The sequence below is a fragment of the Siniperca chuatsi genome, linkage group LG5 (assembly GCF_020085105.1).
Source record: "Siniperca chuatsi isolate FFG_IHB_CAS linkage group LG5, ASM2008510v1, whole genome shotgun sequence".
NCBI classification, from domain to species: Eukaryota; Metazoa; Chordata; class Actinopteri; order Centrarchiformes; family Sinipercidae; genus Siniperca; species Siniperca chuatsi.
Window position 1 is genome coordinate 22,448,719 of NC_058046.1, and position 18,090 is coordinate 22,466,808.

Below are 18,090 nucleotides of genomic sequence, written 5' to 3' on the forward strand. Positions count from 1 at the left end.
CTAGCCGTCTATCAGGGTGTTCCCCTATGAGGCAGACACACGGGTGATTAGGAGGATCAGGATTAGGTTTCTTTGCACCTGACGGGGTTAAATCAACAACATAAAACTAACATCTGAAAAATACAAACAGTACATGAACTCAGACATACACACTGACATACTGTATATGCCTATATGCATGGATGCATACATTTTGACTGATTATGTTACATGGAAACACATCCGTATTGAAAAGATAAGTAATTGCTTAAGTGGCACCCATTGAAAAGCCATTTCTTAATCTTCACATCTCTTAGCGATGGTAAAGCATGTTGAGGCATAAAGGAACCCTGCTCACACATTATGTTAATGACTGAATGCACACAGTCTGTGAGTTAGGTACGGCTTTTACTCTGCAAATGCAATGACAATTCTTTAGAGCAGCAATATGCCCCTGTTTGTGCTTTTCTACTCCTATCAACATTTTAGTAGAGCTGAGACTTAAGTTAGAATTATTGTCAACTTCCACTGGAGTCATATTATACTGTATGATTCAGATACTGTACTTCATTTTACAAAGTTTTGGGTAACACTTTATCTCATGGGTTTGTAATTTCTGAATCATTTACAATAATTTCCAAAAAGTTTCCTGGAAATAACTATGTAATTTGGTATTAATTATAGGGAAAATGGAGTCAGTGTTCAATTATATCCAGTTAATTGCTGCGTAACCTAGAGAGTCTTTTAGTGCATAGCAGGTCAGCTGAACATGCAGAAATGTGAAATGTACCTACAGGCAAGCATACAATTCAACATATAGGAACAATAAGGTTGCCAATAATAAATGAATAATAACTGAATATTTGCTTGGATTCAAACTGAGCAGTTCTTTCCAGGAAATTCCTTTTTTCCCTATGTTTAGTACTAGTATTTACATAGTGCTTTCCAAGAAACCCCCCAGGAAATTATCAAGAAACATCTACAAAATTACAGACCTGTGAAATACAGCGTTACCAAATTTTGATGTCCAAAATCATCTTTTGAAGCAAAATTAAATAAAAGATTAACAAAATTAGTTATTGAAGTTTTTGTTTTGTACATGAGGTTTGTCTGATGCAACACATAACAGTCAGGATTACACACAGAAGATCATTCTTGACCTTGGGAACAGTATGTGTGACACAAAATCTCAACTTTCAGGTGCACTTACTAGCTTTTAACCGCATCTCATGGTCTGTGGGAGGGAATATTAACCCCATCTCAGTTCAAGGAGGGTCTTTGTCATCGTACTGTATGTGGTGTCCTTGATCTTTCTCTGACCAATGACTTTGACCCCTTCCCAGCCGATGCTGTGACCAGTTTTGTTCTGGTGTTAACAGACAGCTGATGTTGTCTGTTTCCGGTTTTCATTCAGTCTCATTCTCTCTCTCTCTTCAGTCTCAATTTAATGATTTTGTATCTGATTTTGCATATGTTTGACATATCCTGATATATATTGGCACTGTATTAGGAAAACTCTTATTAACATTGTGATGCTGATTTCAATCATAAAGCAGTCGAAGGTCAGATGTAACTAAGATCTTTGTTTACTCCAAAGTTGGCAAACAGCCCATGCCACTTATGGATGTGGGCTAGACTGCCTGTATGTCCAAGTCCTGATGTGGCTCCATTGTTTAGCATTATAACTGTGGGGAAAACATAATATGAATAAGCACTAACTGGTTGTTTGTGCAAACAATGCACAGAGAAATGTTAGAGAGGACCTGGTGAAAGGAAAGGAAATGCAATGGTATCTAAGGAGAGATAAGCAAAACCTTGCCAGTATACACAAACAAACACACACATAAAGGCTAAATGGCAGATTGTGCTTTCCAAGTTCAGTGGGTCACAATCGACACCCCGTGATCCAGCAGGGGCCCCAGTGGCCAGTGTTTATCAGTCCATTTCAGATGAGTTATATTTAGGGCAGCCTGGGCCAGACGCCATTCTCCCTGCTGATTCACAGGGCTGCTGGGAGCGCTGCTCTACCTTATCCGGTTTCCACAGTCAACCCAGTGTAATTTGTCAGGATATGGCTCGCGGAGCTATAAACCTCTATGTGTGTATGTGCGTGAGAGTGTGTGTGTGTGTGTGTGTACGTTTCACATTGAGCTCTGTCAGTAATAGCTCCTGATTTCCTCCCGCTCTTTCTCTCTCTTTCTCTCTCTCTCTCTCTCTCTCTCTCTCTCTCTCTCTCTCTCAATCTCAGACACACCCAGGTATATGCATGGCTACACACACACACACACACACATACACATACACACACACCCACAGACAACACCCTCCCTCTCACACACATGGCCTACGAGTCAGATAAGAGCACCATTTATTCTGCAATACATTGAGCTATTGTGTGATTCTCCAAGGCAGCAAGCAGTGACTCCTCTTAAAGCTGTAGTAAATCATCTCTGACAAAGAGAGATGGCAAAAGACGGGGATTTACACATCCATACATCCCTGGTCTGGACAGAGGGAAGGGTGGAGTTCTTTTGTCTAACACGGCAGTGATGGATCAACATTTTTCCTCTTCGCACTGTGCCACCAGTATCTCTGGCGCACGAAACCGACACATATTTTTCTTCTGGAAATACATGTTCTGTCATTGTTTTTGTCTCTTGCCCCAGTCTCTCTTTCTCTCTGTACTTCTCTGTCTGACACACACACACACACACACACACACACACACACCACACACACACGATTTCCCAGGGATACAGCACGTCCTGCTGTCTTAAAAAGAGTCTATTTCATCTTATCAGCAGTAACAGACAGACATGGGCACTACAGGCAGGAGAGTGGACAGAGAGCAAGTAAAAAAAACGGCGTGATTAAAAAAAGGGAAATGTTGTGGCCATGATACATGATTAAGTTTTCTATAACTAAGACAAACAATGTATTTTATTATGCAGGTTTGCCTGTAGCCCCCTGTGTTTTACATATATATTTTACTGTTAATCTGTATGCCCACTGACTGGAGTATTGGAGAATATTGACAGGCAGCTTTTAATGTTCAGACACTGAGCATTGTTACTAAGATGTTCCAAAATGGATTTTCCCAAATCAGATCATTGGTGTTGTGATTTTTCTCACACATAGCATATCTATGACAGGCGCAGATGCACGCAAGGAGGAACACACCCTCATTTGCATGATGTAAGTCCTTCTAGGAGTGTCCAGTCAAATTTAGAAATTCCAGGACTTCCTCTCTCTGTCCACTGAGCAAACCAAACATTTTCGGTCTATCTCCTGCCCCCAATTTCTCCCACACCTCCTCCTCCTCTTCTTGTCCTTAACCCTAATGTACTTCATCTCCCCCCAGTCCCTGCTCTTCCACTCACCATGTCTGGGCAAAGACACAGATAGATCAAATATTTGACTAACTTGTGGCTCACAGCTGAAGCCTAACTCAAAAAGAACATTGATCATACATGAATCAGTGTGAAAAAGATTTTGAATGTTTTTGATCTCCCTGTTCATTTGTGTATGTGTGTGTCTGGCTCAGTCATGAAGTGGTCCTGTGGAAAAGTGCTAGCCAGTGATGAAGGGTGTATTGATTGGTGGGCCAGGCGCCTGCCGTATCGACTTGGCAGGAGGGTGATCCTTCAAGGCCTTCCTATTGGCACACTGAGTTAATCTGCTCAGCCTGATCAATAACGGCTAACTGAAACTATCATTGCACCGCATCCCATGTCAGCGCTCTGTTTGTTTGGCTTTTATTGGTTTTATGTGTGTTTGTGTGTTTATGGAGGTTGAAGGGATGATTTGTATCTGTGTGACAGTGAAGGCGAAACCTAAAGCATGCCTCTTTTGTGCCTGTAGACGGGGGTGCTTTTTTGTGGAAGTGTTATATGTTCGCTCAGTGAGTCATGGGCAGTAAAGTCACAGCGCAGCACTGTGAGGTCATATAAACAGCATAGCATGCTATTATAAATCTGCAGCTTGATTTCCAGCCTGCCTCGGGCAAAGAATGGCAACTTGGCAATGTGTTCACCATTGAGAGGACCGGCTGAGTGGCTGGATTTAGTGTTGCTGACAGTGTATTCTTGCTCTGTAGAAATTATGGTTTTCCTGCAACTGAAATGTCTGTAAGAGTGGGATAAAATAAAAACTCTATGCTTAGGTTCTCTAACTCCATCCTACACTGTTTTTGCCTTTCTGCTTGTGTCATTTTCTGTGCACTTTCCTGTTTATTGTGGATGCTGAACATCTTCCTCTGTATATGCCCATTTCCTTACCTGTCTTATCTTTCTGTGTGTATTTTTGTTTCTCTGCTCTATTTGTCTTTCTGCAGACCTAACATGGAAAACACTGGTCAGGTCAGTGAGTCTGGCTCCTCCACAGTTAAACATGCACTCAACCCTGACAAAGCCTTCATGCAAGTCCACTACCTCAAGGTGAGATACATGTGGGGAAAGGAAGGAAAGGAGGAAAAATTGATGGAGGTATTAGAAAAGGAAGGAAGGAAATAGGAGACAAGGAAACAAAGGGCTATAGAACAAATTAAACTATTACAAAAAATCTATAATGTCCTTTTAGATGGCCCACTCTTGCTTGGAACAGCACTTGTAATGACTATAGATGTTGCTGCAATGTTCCTCTGTGTTGTCTTTGATGGATCATGTTTTGTTGTCTTTATTTGTCTTGTCCTTTGTCCAGGGTTACTTCCTCCTCAGGTTCTTGGCCAGTCAAGTGGGAGAGCAACAATTCATCGACTTCTTCAGATTATTTGTGAAGAAATACCATGGGCAACTGATTTTGTCTCAGGTGAGGTTGTGGTATAGGAAACTCATTTTTACTTGATTAACTTACAGAGATTCTTGTTGTTGACTTGGAGCTACTTGAGAGGCTGTAAATAAAATCTGAGCTCAGATTTGAACTGTTTTAATATGACCTGTCTCTGAGGCACAATGTTATTTCCATAAATTAATTGAAGGCTGATGTAAGCTCGATTGCTACTGTGATAGTTGAAAATGCTTCAGCAGCATTTCAAATTAATGACCGTACATCAGCTCAGCCACACATGTTTATTCTGCTGGGGCCATAAAGCTGAGTGATCACACCTGGAAGTCTGTGTGTATGTATGTGTGTGTCCATGTGTGTGTGATATGTGATGTGTTCCACCTGGCTCTTGTTTCTTCAGTGGCAGAGTCTTCCCACTAAATAATGGATGTAATATAAACACTGTTTGACCTTGTTCTCCTGACCAGATCAGGTATGCCTTTCTCTTTCTTTTTTTCTTCCTCCCATGCTTCCCTAAATGCCTCCATTTCTGTCTGTCTTTTTTTGTTCTTTTTGGACAGGATTTCCTCAGAATGCTGCTGATTACCTTTCCCGACATGGAGAGGTATGTAAGTGGCTATGAATAATACTTACAGTGTATTTCATGAATAATGAAAAATATGCCTGGATGCTTTGGTTTGTGCTCAAGTATTGGTAGCCTGGTTTCCAGTTCCAGATAAATGAAAGATATTCATCAATTTTCTGTTTAAACTTAGCCTTACAACCTTTTTTTTCTCAACAGATGTGACTCGTTAGTAGATTTATTGTCAAATACATGAGTATGTGTTGATTTGGCCTCTGTTCTTTGACTAACTTGGTCCTGCTGTGGAAACATGACCAGCGAAAGCTGCCAACACCAATCCTGTTAAGAGAGCAGTCTCATCCACTCTCATATTAATTGAAGTGTAAAAGGATAACTGCTCCTCCTGCTCTCCTCCTCTCTAATTTTCTCTCTCCCTCTCTGCACTAGCTTAATCATTCAGTTCTCTATTTCTCCTGATTGCCTCATTAACCTCTTCTTCTACCGGTCTCTCTGTCCCTCTCCTTCACCATGTCTGTCTTTCACTTTGTTTCTCCAAGCGTTGAACTCTTCTTTTCTTACCCCTCTCTTCCTCAGCATCCTTTTGTCTGCTCTGAATGTTATCTTTTTGCCTTTTCTGTCATGTGGAGTGTGCTGCTGGACAGAGCAGAGATTGATTGAATTAAACAGAGGGAGTTGGGGACAGTCAATATTTGGATCTGATGCCTCTTTCAGTAAACAACCTGCTAGAAGTGTAAGATTTAGGATGAGAATAGACACTCACTGTTGAGGGTCATGGCCGCTGCGTGTGCAGGGTACAGGATCATGTATTCTCCTACCCATTCCTTAAAAAAATCAATGCATTAATTGATTTGTGTTAATAGGAAACCACTGTTTTCCAGGCATCACAGTCACTCTTTCTTAAAAGACAGTATGTTCTCATCTATCACCATTAAGGTGAATATCCAATAAAATGAAATAAAGTTCAACATGTAAAAACTGTTAGATACATGTCTTATCTGCTCTCGTGAGACATAAAGCTTATTTCTATCTTGTTCTATTATGAAACAGTATTTGATAGGTCATGTGGTACATTAACTGTATTAATCTTTTGTTTGCCACACAAGAAAACTATGCTCACATAATCCCATGTAATCCTGCTTTATGGTGTCTCACTGTTGGTGTGGCAGATGTTTAGTCTTTATATACTGTCTGTGGATCAACTCCACATGCCAAAAGCTGAAATTTCCTTAATGATTTTTTTAATGTCCAGTTTCTGGGCAAATTGGTGCTTTATGGGGAGTATATACCTCTACTAGTAGTTCACTGTAGAATATAAAGGGATTTTTATATGCTTCAATTTACTGAAGGCCCACTCTCCATCTGCCAAAGTTGCAATAGGAAATATACAATAGGAAATGATGCAGTAGGACTCAGACTTTATTAGTGTGTGGAAGTAAGGAGCACAGCCAGTCTGTCAGCAACTATGGTCCAGTTAAAGTTAAATATCTCAACATGTATTGGATTGGATTGCCTGTGACACAGACATTCACGGTCTGCACAGATTTGCGAGGATGTTAGCTTAGTCTTGAGATATCCTTAAATGGCCACCGCACATGGGTTAGTGGTAAAGATTTAAGATTAGCAAAGTTTTCTGCCATGTAATGAGCATTCAAGCAAATAGACGCCTCACTAGAATGCTGTATCAAATTCACATATGAATCCATATAAGGTTCGGCTATTATGCAACAGATGTTGAATAAACATTCGCAAACAGTTTGCTCAACTTATCTCCACTAGGCCACTCCAAAGTCTTCATTTTGTTCTTCAGGCATTCAGAGACCCCACAACAACATCCAAAGAACTGCAGGCCTCACTTGCCTCAGTTAAGGTCAGTGTTCATGACTGGGCAAAAATGGCCTGCATGGCAGAGTTCCAAGACGAAAACCACTGCTGAGCAAAAAGAACATTAAGGCTCGTCTCATTTTTGCCAGTAAACATCTTGATGATCCCCAAGACTTTTGGGAAAATACTCTGTGGACTGACGAGACAAAAGTTTAACTTTTTGGAAGGTGTGTGTCCCATTACATCTGGCGTAAAAGTAACACAGCATTTCAGAAAAAGAACATCATACCAACAGTACAATATTGTGGTGGTAGTGTGATGGTCTGGGGCTGTTTTGCTGCTTCAGGACCTGGAAGACTTGACGTGATAAATGGAACCATGAATTCGGCTGTGTACCAAAAACTCCTGAAGGAGAATGTCCGGCCATCTGTTCGTGACCTCAAGCTGAAGCGAACTTGGGTTCTGCAGTAGGACAATGATCCAAAACACACCAGCAAGTCCACCTCTGAATGGCTGAAGAACAAAATGAAGACTTTGGAGTGGCCTAGTCAAAGTCCTGACATGAGATGATCCTATTGAGATGCTGTGGCATGACCTTAAAAAGGCAGTTCATGCTCGAAAACCCTCCAATGTGGCTGAATTACAACAATTCTGCAAAGATGAGTGGGCCAAAATTCCTCCACAGCGCTGTAAAAGACTCATTGCAAGTTATCACAAACACTTGATTGCAGTTGTTGCTGCTAAGGGTGGCCCAACCAGTTATTAGGTTTTGGGGGCAATCACTTTTTCACACAGGGCCATGTAGGTTTGGATTTTGTTTTCCCTTAATAATAACAGCCTTCATTTAAAAACTGCATTTGTGTTTACTTGTGTTATTTTTGACTAATATTTAAATTAGTTTGATGATCTGAAACACAACAACAAGTGTGACAAACATGCAAAAAAATAAGAAATCAGGAAGGGGGCAAACACTTTTGCACACCACTGTATTTACATACTGTAATAGATGACAGAAACTTGTGGCCATCTTAATTTCTGAAATGGTTATATTTTTGATAAAGTAATTCAGATGTTTATTGATAATTAGAGAGTCCTGCTGGGTCTTCCTGGCCTGGGGTCTTTTACACAACTTACCTGCTTGTCCCTCCCTGTCAGTGGGCAAGATTTATGTGTGTCTGTGTGTAGCACGTGTGGTTGCATTTATATTTTGTTATTGGTACAGCATATAAAATACAACATGTTTAAGCTATGTAAAAACAATGTTTAACCATTATGTAAGGAGAAAAAAGATGCAATGGTGTGTTCAATTGAGATTCCCTTATCTGCACATTCATATTGGACCAAGTACCTTTAAAAATGTTTTTGGCAAATTGATCTACAGTTAGAGGAGCGTAGCTTAGAGAAAATTTGTATACAAAAATGTAAATTACAACTATTCAACACAAAATAACCCCTTTTAATTGGCTGAACATCACAGATTAGTATACAGTAATAGCTTCAGACTAGCCAAGTGTGGAATTTTCCTTTAAGCACAGGCGGGCAGGATTGATGTATCTGTATACTTAACAGATTGCATATACACTGCGTACTGCTTGTGGAATGTTTGTTTACGTGCACATTTGTCTTTGCAAGCCAGTTCTGTCACTGTGTATCGAATATGACAGTTTTTATGTGCAAAACTTCCACTTGAGCCCCTCCTCAGCTACACTCACACAGACATATACTTTCTTACTATATATGCATACATATAAATCCAGTTCATTGTCTGTACAAAGTCTGCCTGTTTGCTTGTCCTTGTATAGGAAAGTGGGTGTGCCCCTCTTTTTGTTTAAGGTGTTGGCCTAAACCCTAAGTCTGCCATGACCCTAACAATATTTTCCCAGAACCATGTTTTCATTCTTGAGCAATAACAGTCATTTCTATAATAATAGGAATAATACTAACACTTGTGCCATTGTGTTCCAGAAAAGGCCTCACCCTCAGTGCTATTTATGCCGACTGGCTTGATCAACCGGGAATTCCAAAGGTATGAAGAGTCTTGCTTTCTTTCTGTTTTTTGTTATTCTTCAAAATCTAAAGTTTGATAATTTTGCTTTAAGATATATAATTAAAAAATAAATTAGTACTGTGTATGCACAATTAACTAATTAACTAATTTTAGCTCAGATGGATCATGTCTTTAGTTATAAAATAAGTAATTACTTTAGTTATGTTCTTCATCCTTTTTGTTTCTATATCATACAAGGTAATAGCAACAAAATAATCCGCAGCTGTTGTTTTATGGGTATTGATGCTGACAGTTAAAGCACTTCTTATGTAGCTCTTGTTGTGATCCTTTCCTACCTGGCACATGCAAGCATAGGGCGATAATTTCATAGTCTTTTTCTACTCACTAGACTGGTTTCTGGTTATGGAAGAGATTAGTTCTTAAAGTCTTGGTTTGAACTAGTGGATGGCTGATCTTTGCCTAAACTCCATCACACACACAAAATATCCAGTGTTATATATCATTGTTTTACCTTTTTGTCAATCCTTAAAGGGCAACACAGCTTCACTTTTACTTTAGTTTGCTTTTCGCTCTTCTTAGTTTTTCTCTTCTGCTGTTCTTACCATTCAGTGGTCACTTTGTGTTTAATGACAACTGTGGCAACATTCAACGACCTGATTGGCTTCACCGTACAAACCACAGTCTGATTGGGTGGATTTGAGAGGCAAATGCCAAGAATCATACTGACTGCAGATACCCGAAGGTTATCATCCTTAATAACGAATCAATATGATTTTAATTCATCAACTAGACTTCAATGTAGGTTAAGATGTTGTGTTTGGATCTAGTTCAAAAGCAGCAGTGTTCCATGTTGTTCCATTTACAGGAACTTTTTGTGTTTTTGGGAGGAGTGTGCTTCAAGCATTTCCTCTTAGATGACAGGAGCAGGGTAGCATTTGTCTCTGTTTTTTAAGAGCTTTAAATAGCGGTGTAATGATGCTCTCATAATGAAAATTATATTAGAAGTAAATAGCTGTAAGTATATAAATCCTACAGCTTAAATGTCGTGTGACTATTAGCCAGTAGGCATTTCGAAACTGCTAGATGGTGATGGCTTTCCCCGATAACAGCATAAAAACTCACAACATATTTGTTGTTGTTTCTTAAAAGAGACACTATCATGATGACATCTTGATGATAAACTAATTCGACTATAAGGCATATAAGGCATCACTAGCTGTGTGCTATTATAGTGGTATTGAATCATTATCATCACCTTTCTTACCAGACTGTTACTGTATCTTGACAAGGTGAGCAGTGTTGCTCTGCCTCTGCCCTTTGCAAGGCCACACACACACACACACACACACACACACAATCAATCCACTTTAACAGCTTCTTCAATTCTCCCATCTCCATGGTAACTGATCTTAATTACCACTGTGTGTATGTGCATTTTTGTGTGTCTATGCTTGTGTTGCTGTCTGGGAACCTGCACCTTCTAGCTTATGTGATGATGTAACTGGAGCCTTTCAGGGGCCTCTGAGGTGGGAAGGACAGCGTGGAGGGACTGCTGTTTTCTCACACCTGATTGGGTGATGGCCAGAGTGTTCTTGCAGAGGTTTTTTTTTTAATGTTTGATGTGCCAGTCACTAGCTAATAAGATCAGCCAGATCGATTGAAACCTTTTACAAATGCAAGTGCTTGTGTATTATGTACACTAGACACAAACACATTTTTAAAGTCTCTCTCTCTGCCACTCTCTGTCTCTCTCTCCTCTCTGCTGCCTATCCATCTCTCGACAATGTGCTTGAATTGGAGAAAGGCAGGAAGTGGTTTGGCCTAATAATAAACAATGACATTCACCGATCTCGGAGTAAGAGATGTGGAATGGGAAGGCCACTGCCGGCCTATTTTAGACCTCAGAGTTTAGATGAGTAAGCACTCCCTTTGGGATGATGGATCTAGGCTGAGATACTCTGTTTAAATAAAGACTACCCTTGATTCACCAGAGCTTTCAGCCTGATACCTTCTCCTAAATGTTTTATGTTTGTCTTTTTCTGATTAGATTATGAAGAAATGGCTTTTTTGCGATCAATTATCACAGACTGATATAACTTATTCTTAGTTATTATCTCTGCCAGGCGAAGCCTGAAGGGGATCATGTGTTGTTTGTGAGTGTGTGTGTGTGTGTGTGTATATCTGTCTGGCATTTTTTCTGTGCACATTTATGACTTTATGTTCAAGGACCTCTCGTGGTTGCAGTGATTCATAATTTTTGAAAAACCTATTTTATTGACTGAGCCTATTGTAAGGTTAGACTTTCATCTTTTCAGCAGTATTCGCCATTTTACGATATGCGTTACGACATAGCAAAAGGCATTTCCGGCAAAGACACTATACTACACTATACAAAAAATATTCTCCCCTTCATTCCACTACTCTCACACTTACACGCTGGACACACAGCCTGCCCTGCACTCCCTGTTCCCCACCCACATGACCCAGACACACATGGCGGAGATCTGCATTCTACTCAGCGCACTCTTCTAGTTTAAACTGCTTTACCTAGTATTCAAGCACTTTAACGTTTACTGTTCTTCCAGGCAGAAATTTGATTTGGATTTACCTCAAGGTAGTAAGCCTGAGCAGCTTAAAAAAAGCTAAATTGGCTGATATGACAAAGGAAAGTGTGCCAATTACTGGAGCTCAAACTTTCTCTGTCGAAAATTTGTGCTGGCTGTCGAACCTCAATACTTTTTGAACGACTCAGCTGTGTTCGTAGCATTAAAGATTGAATGCTGCAAAATCCAGAAAGAAAAATGTTAAGGATATTCGCTCTTATAGATAACTCAAGTATAAAATAATTCAAGTGATAACACTCACCAAACTGTGAATTGATCTCAGGAAGTTATAGGGGGGAAAAAACAAAAAACCTCAGACTAAGCTGAATGAGGGATGTGATTTATTTTCTTCTTGTGCATGTTTATGAGAGAGAAGTGTAATTTCTGAACTTATACACGCAATCTAATATCGATTCACTAGAGAGACACTAGACAGTCGGGGGCACGAGATGAATAGACAGTTTGAGGTAGACAAAAGCCTTGCTATTCAGGGAAGGGTAGCAGAGATCTAGGCAGCAAAGAGCTATGTGCGGTATCCTGTTACACAATTCACTGCCTCAACACTTACTACATTCTATACAGCCCACTCTAACACCTCCCTCTCTCAGTACCTCTCTGTGTCTGCCTCTCTGTCTCCATCCTTGGCTTCTACACACACCTTTATGCTATTTCTGCTGGAGTACTTGTATAATACACAGAGAGTAGAAGTACTCTGGCATGCAGTTATAGGATTGAACTTTGTGTGTGACTGTGGTAATGCTAATAGCAGAATCGCTACGTGTGTGCGTGGGAACATGTATGGAGTGTGTATCCTAGATTGTATGAATACGATGTGTTGCTGCTGCATCTCTCTTGTTTGTGCGTGTGTGTGAGTGGTGTGACATTACAAACGCCTTGATTCCATGCAGTCCTGTGTCTCTCCTTCCCCACCACACACACACTACCACAAACACACACACACACACACACACACACACACACACACACACACACACACACAACCCTCGCCGTCATCGCTCTGATATGTGATTCACATCACTCGAGCAGTGGCTCTGCTGAAAGCCTTAATAAGGTTAGAGAGTAAGTGCTGTGTGTTTGTGCCTACTAGCTGCTCTCTGTGCGTAGGTGTGTGTTTGCATGCATGGCTCTACGTGCATGTGTAATGGTGGAGGAGTGGATGTGTAGAGGACTGAGGTGACCGTCCGTCCTGTAGTTGCTAGTTTTCGAGGTGATTTTTTTCTTCCTCCTCCTCTTTTCTCTCTTCTCCTCCACTCTTCCTCCTTTCTCTCATCCTCCGGAGTCAATTCGCGAGTTTCCGCCAGAGGAACAAGTGATCGTGCTCCCACCTCCTCCCTCTCCTCCCACCTCTCCTCTCTCCCTCCCCTTCCTGCTTTACTTGGGCTCTCTCTCTCTCTCTCTCTCTCTCTCTCTCTCTCTCTCTCTCTCACTCTGCCTCTGCAAAGCATTCCACTCTGTCCTGATCACTTGCCCCCGGCTCACTGCTTTCCCTTCTTCTCTGTCGTTCAGTGGCTGTATGAAAGGAGCGCCGTGTGGTCACAGGCGAGGCTGGTAGAAGAAGTCAAAGCAGAGGTAAGCACTCTCTCTCCTCCTCTTCTCTCTTTTCCAGTCTCTTCTTTTCGTCTTCAGGGAGTGGCAGAGAGACTCAGGGGCAGCTCTCAGATTTGAAATATTGCACCTTAGACTCTTCTGATTCTCATCACTCTTTTTTCCTTCACTCAGTTATTCTGCCACTATTTCTCTGTACTGCTTCCTCTCTTTTTTTCCTTCTCTGTCTCATTTACACGGTCTGTTTCACAATGTTTGATATCTCTTATCTCTTATCTCTGCCTCTCTTGCACTCCATCTACCTCTCTTTTGCTCATTTGCTCCCTGTTTTAGTCTCTCCCTCTGTCTGTCTCTGAGTGAAGTGACACACACAGCGCTGTACATCTGTTGCGTGTCATTCTGTGCTGCCTCTCAGATTTCCCATAAAGCTCCCATGTTGTTCTTAATTGCTTTGCTGATATTTTCCAATTCTCCCATTTATCTGTCCGTTTAAATAACTAAATCCGACCTGAAGAGAATCTTGTTATAAATACCCTAAAACACAAAGAATGCGTGAGTGATTTTGCATCTTAGAAATGACTCGTCCACTTTATGTGCTGTTTAAGTGTTTGGAAACCTCACTTTTTTAGCATTTCAAACTGTACTACAACAGTGTATTTATTCTGAGATATAAACTAAAGTGGAGGCGAGGTGATAGAGTTTGGCCTTGATAGTGATTGGCTGTTTAATGGAGATATATGGTATAGGGAGTTGCTGCGCTCCAGGCTCCGTCACAGCAACATACTTTCACTATTACTCTTTTGTCTCAGCCGGCCATTTGTGTTGGTTATATATGGAGCACAAGTGTTCGCTGAAAGGTTGGAATTAATGTGTGTGTGTGTGTGTGTGTGTGTGTGTTTGTGTGTGTGTGTAAGAGAGAGAGGGAGCTATAGACTGTTGTACATTTGTGTATGTGTGTGTGTCTTCCTTGCACTCTGTAAAGCCTTGCATGCTAGTGGCTCACTGAGTGTGTATATGTATATTCTTGTGTGCCTTTCCACTTGAGAGATGGAAAGTGTGCCATAAGTCTGTTTATATGTACTTTTTTCAGTTGGATGTGACCACTTACTCTTTCTCTAACACCCTTTCCTTTCTCCCTTCTCTCTCTGTCATCATTACACCTTCCCGATTACTTATCTGCTGTTCCCCTTTTCGCTGTTTCCTTCACACTCTCTCATTGAGCTCACTCAAAACCTGCCACTTTGTTGTCTCTCTCTACCTCTACCCTCTCTTCTTTTTCCCGCCTTCACCCCCTGCAGGTTGTAAAATGGATTCTCCTCAGTCAGAGTCATCAGGGGAAGGGCAGAAAGCGGAAGAGAATAGAGACCAAGGTGAACTACAAAGAGGTAGGAGGCACTCTACTGTATTAAGACCTCTATTTACCTTCCCTCTACTCTACTTCTAACTCTTGGACGTGTCCCTTTCTCTTTTGGAAGCCTCTTTCTTCCTATCTATCTGGATCTTCTGCTCTCTGTAAAAACAAAACCTTTGCCTTGTGTAGCTGTGATTCTTGAGTTGTGTAGTATTTTTTGTTTGTCTGACAACACAATTATCCCCAATTCTGTTTATGTGTTGTGTCTATGAGGACAGACTACCCTTTATTTGTTTAAATCTGTGTTTATGTTATGTCGTTGTCCACATATTTAACCTTTTAAGAGCTTGTATACATCACATACCCTCCAATGTTTCTGTGTGGGTGGTGAGGGGGTGGGAGCCATTTAGCCTCAACATTCTGGGTTTGAATCTGGCTTTGAACCTTTGTTGCATCCCTCTTTCTCTTCCCATACTTCCTTTCAATTCACACTGTTTACTACCAAATAAAATGCTGAAAAATTCCACAAAAATATCCAACAAAGATGGTTTTGCCTGTGTGTAGTGTTAATTAGGACTCTCTAGGGATGGCTAATCCCCTCCACGCACTAATTGATACACAGAAACACACACACTTGCACACACGCCTGTATCATTAATGAAGCCACACTGATCTATAAGCCACAGAGGGCCAGAAGTCATTAGAGAGACTAGAGCAGCTTTTATATATCACTCTCAATATGCTCAAATAGTGTAGACTGTAGGAAACATTTGCAAAGCCTCTCATTCTTTTGTACAGTACATTTTATGGTATGAATAAGTTAGGTAAGTGCCGTTGGGTGTCTTTGAATAAAATTTTGGAAGGAAAAATAAAACACTCATTCATTGCCAAGAATATTGTATACATCCAGTGACTTTTTAGGGCTTTGAATTTCCCTTCAACACTTTGTACTGCAGTTTTCAACAGATGTAATGTAAGCTTTATTCATAAACAAAGGTATAAATGTTTAAGCTGTACCTGAAATCCAGAGAGTATTTCATAAAATCTTGTGTTGGAACATGATTTTTCTGGATTAGATTACCTCCAATTCCTGTGTTTGTAATTTGGAGCATACAGTGAATGAAATGCCTGTAGAGTCCGTAGCCAGTGCAGCCCCCTTCAACCCCCTTCAACCACCTGATACCTACCGTCTGGCATATTTACAATGCACACACACATACGCACAAATACACTTACTTCTAAGGGGCAGCAAAGAGGGCCTCTTCCTGTGGGGGGCAGAGAGTGCTGAAATCAGCCTCATGAAAGAATAGCCAATTACTGTCCACTTGCCCATACACAATAGTGAGAAAGAGGAGGGAGGGACGAATGGACGGATGGATGGAGAGAGGGAGAGGGGGGATGTAGGGGCGGGGGTGTGGGAGGTCAGCGTTTGAAGCTACACCATAAAAGCCATCCTGAAAGGAAACATGAAGTGACCCCTCCCCCCTTGCCATCCACCTCTCTCCCCCTGTGGCCCAGCTCTCTCCTCTCTCTTCCTCTACGTCTCCCTCCCCTTCCTTTGTTTCTGTGTACAGAGAGTGTCCCATGGATGGATCAGGTGTATTTATATTACTCCTTCATGTACTTCAAACACCAAACAGCCCAATTTCTACTCAACCCCTCCTCTCTTCATTTACCGCTCCTCCCTTTCTCTTCCCTGCGTCTACCAGCCTGTTGCAAGGCTATAAATCATCCAACAGACCTGATCGGCAAAGGAGGAGGGAAGGTGGTTAAAACACAGGAGACAGGAAGGAAGAAAAGGAAGAAAAAGTTGGGATGAATCAGAGATGAAGTTACAACTGGAGCATAGAGCAGTGAGAGTGAAATATGAAAAACAACACTTGACGCCACCGCTGGGCATTATGTATCCCCTGTGGTTATCTTTTAGATCAATTGAAATTGGAATGGAAACATGTATTCAAGCAACAAAATGATGCACTTGGGTGGAAAAATACAAAGGGAAAGGGAAGAGCAGAGGATTCTTCAGAAAAGAGAATAAATAGGTGATGGAATGACTGTATGGCAAGAGAAAGAGAGGATGAAGAAAAGGTAGAGAAGTAGAGCAACAGAGAACAGAAATGGGTAAGACGGGATTTTAGGAGCTAAGGATTGAGGCAAGAGTGAGACTAGTAGTGGGTTACAAGTTGATGATTATGAATTCCAGTGAGGTAATGAATCTATTGCAGGCATTTGAGGAAATGAAGAGCAGAGTGGATATTTGAAGAGATGAGAGAAGCACACGAGAGATGAAATATTATAGGACTGGTCAGATGATGTAAGAGCAGTTAGGAAGAGAGGAAAGAGATGGCGAGGGAGGGAATAGAGAAGGTTGGACTTTTAGTGGGAAGGAATTAGGCTGAGCCAGGGTCGCATTTAGCGCTAATGACATCATGGATGATTAGGGACTAACACACACACTAATATACACACACACTCAAACTTTAGATGCACTCAGTGGAAAGAGCCAGACACCCCCCACAGAGCAGCCCAAGATCTGGTCAATTTAATAGAGCCAAAGTTTATTACCAACTTCCCCTCGTCTTTGTTTCTGTTATGTTATTGATTCACAAGCATCTCAGTGTGTGCGTCAGACTTTTTTGTGTATACGGGTAACTTGAGCGTGTGCGTGAGATGAGCGTGCGTGTGTCCAGTGTGTGTGGAGAAGTCTGTAGGGGGATATTAGTCACGCCCGCGCGGTAATGGGCCTCATTTTGCTCTCATTTTCATCTGCGGTCTGCGTAATGAGAGGGTCCGTCTGCCCCTGCTGATCAGGACAGGAAACCCTGTAGGGGAAAAGAACTGTGAATAGCGGGAGACCATGGCCAACTTTCCTGGGAACGACGTGCTCCTCTGCTCTTTAAAGATGCTGTTTGTAAGTTGTAATTGATCTGGGTCTTATATTGATCAACTGAACTCCATGGTAAAATGCCTCAAAGATGATCAATTGGTATCATAACATACCTAAACCTTTCCTAAAACCTGTTCAATACTCTCAGGGATCATGGAACAACTTCCCTGCAGAATGGTTTTAATGGCTGACAGATGCAGAAATTCTAAAATAAAATTATTTTAACTCTTACACATACAATGGTCAAAATTAAAATTATATTTATACCTGGTATAAAGTTGTTTAAAGTTATTAATGTTACTGGGGTAAATAAATGACCTCCATACTTAAGATTAGTGTAGTTCTATTTTACATTTCTGCACTAGAAGACAATATATTTGATGCAGTATGACATATCCTAGTGCCTTTGGTGGAGATGTGATGAGGCTCTGTATATAGAAAGTGTTTACATAGCTCTTCCCCTGGATAAACAAGTCCGGGAAATGATGTAATCCTGAATTCTTGTCATTC

General features: G+C 41.1%; 1 protein-coding gene across 6 annotated transcripts in view; it reads left to right on the top strand.

The window, feature by feature from the left end:
* The window catches only part of LOC122876054 (aminopeptidase O (putative)), a 75,992-nt gene that overhangs the window by 26,199 nt on the left and 31,703 nt on the right, over positions 1-18,090 (top strand). For 4 of the 6 annotated variants that reach the window (XR_006377987.1, XM_044195907.1, XM_044195912.1 and 1 more), the window contains 6 exons: positions 4,313-4,415; positions 4,678-4,785; positions 5,322-5,365; positions 9,131-9,191; positions 13,304-13,366; positions 14,641-14,727. Coding sequence is in view for 5 of the 6 variants with exons in the window: in XM_044195907.1 (XP_044051842.1) it covers positions 4,313-4,415; positions 4,678-4,785; positions 5,322-5,365; positions 9,131-9,191; positions 13,304-13,366; positions 14,641-14,727 (466 nt within the window). In the remaining variant the exon portion in view is untranslated. The remainder of the gene's footprint in view (positions 1-4,312; positions 4,416-4,677; positions 4,786-5,321; positions 5,366-9,130; positions 9,192-13,303; positions 13,367-14,640; positions 14,728-18,090) is intronic. The other 2 variants (XM_044195909.1, XM_044195910.1) reach the window with 2 other exon arrangements.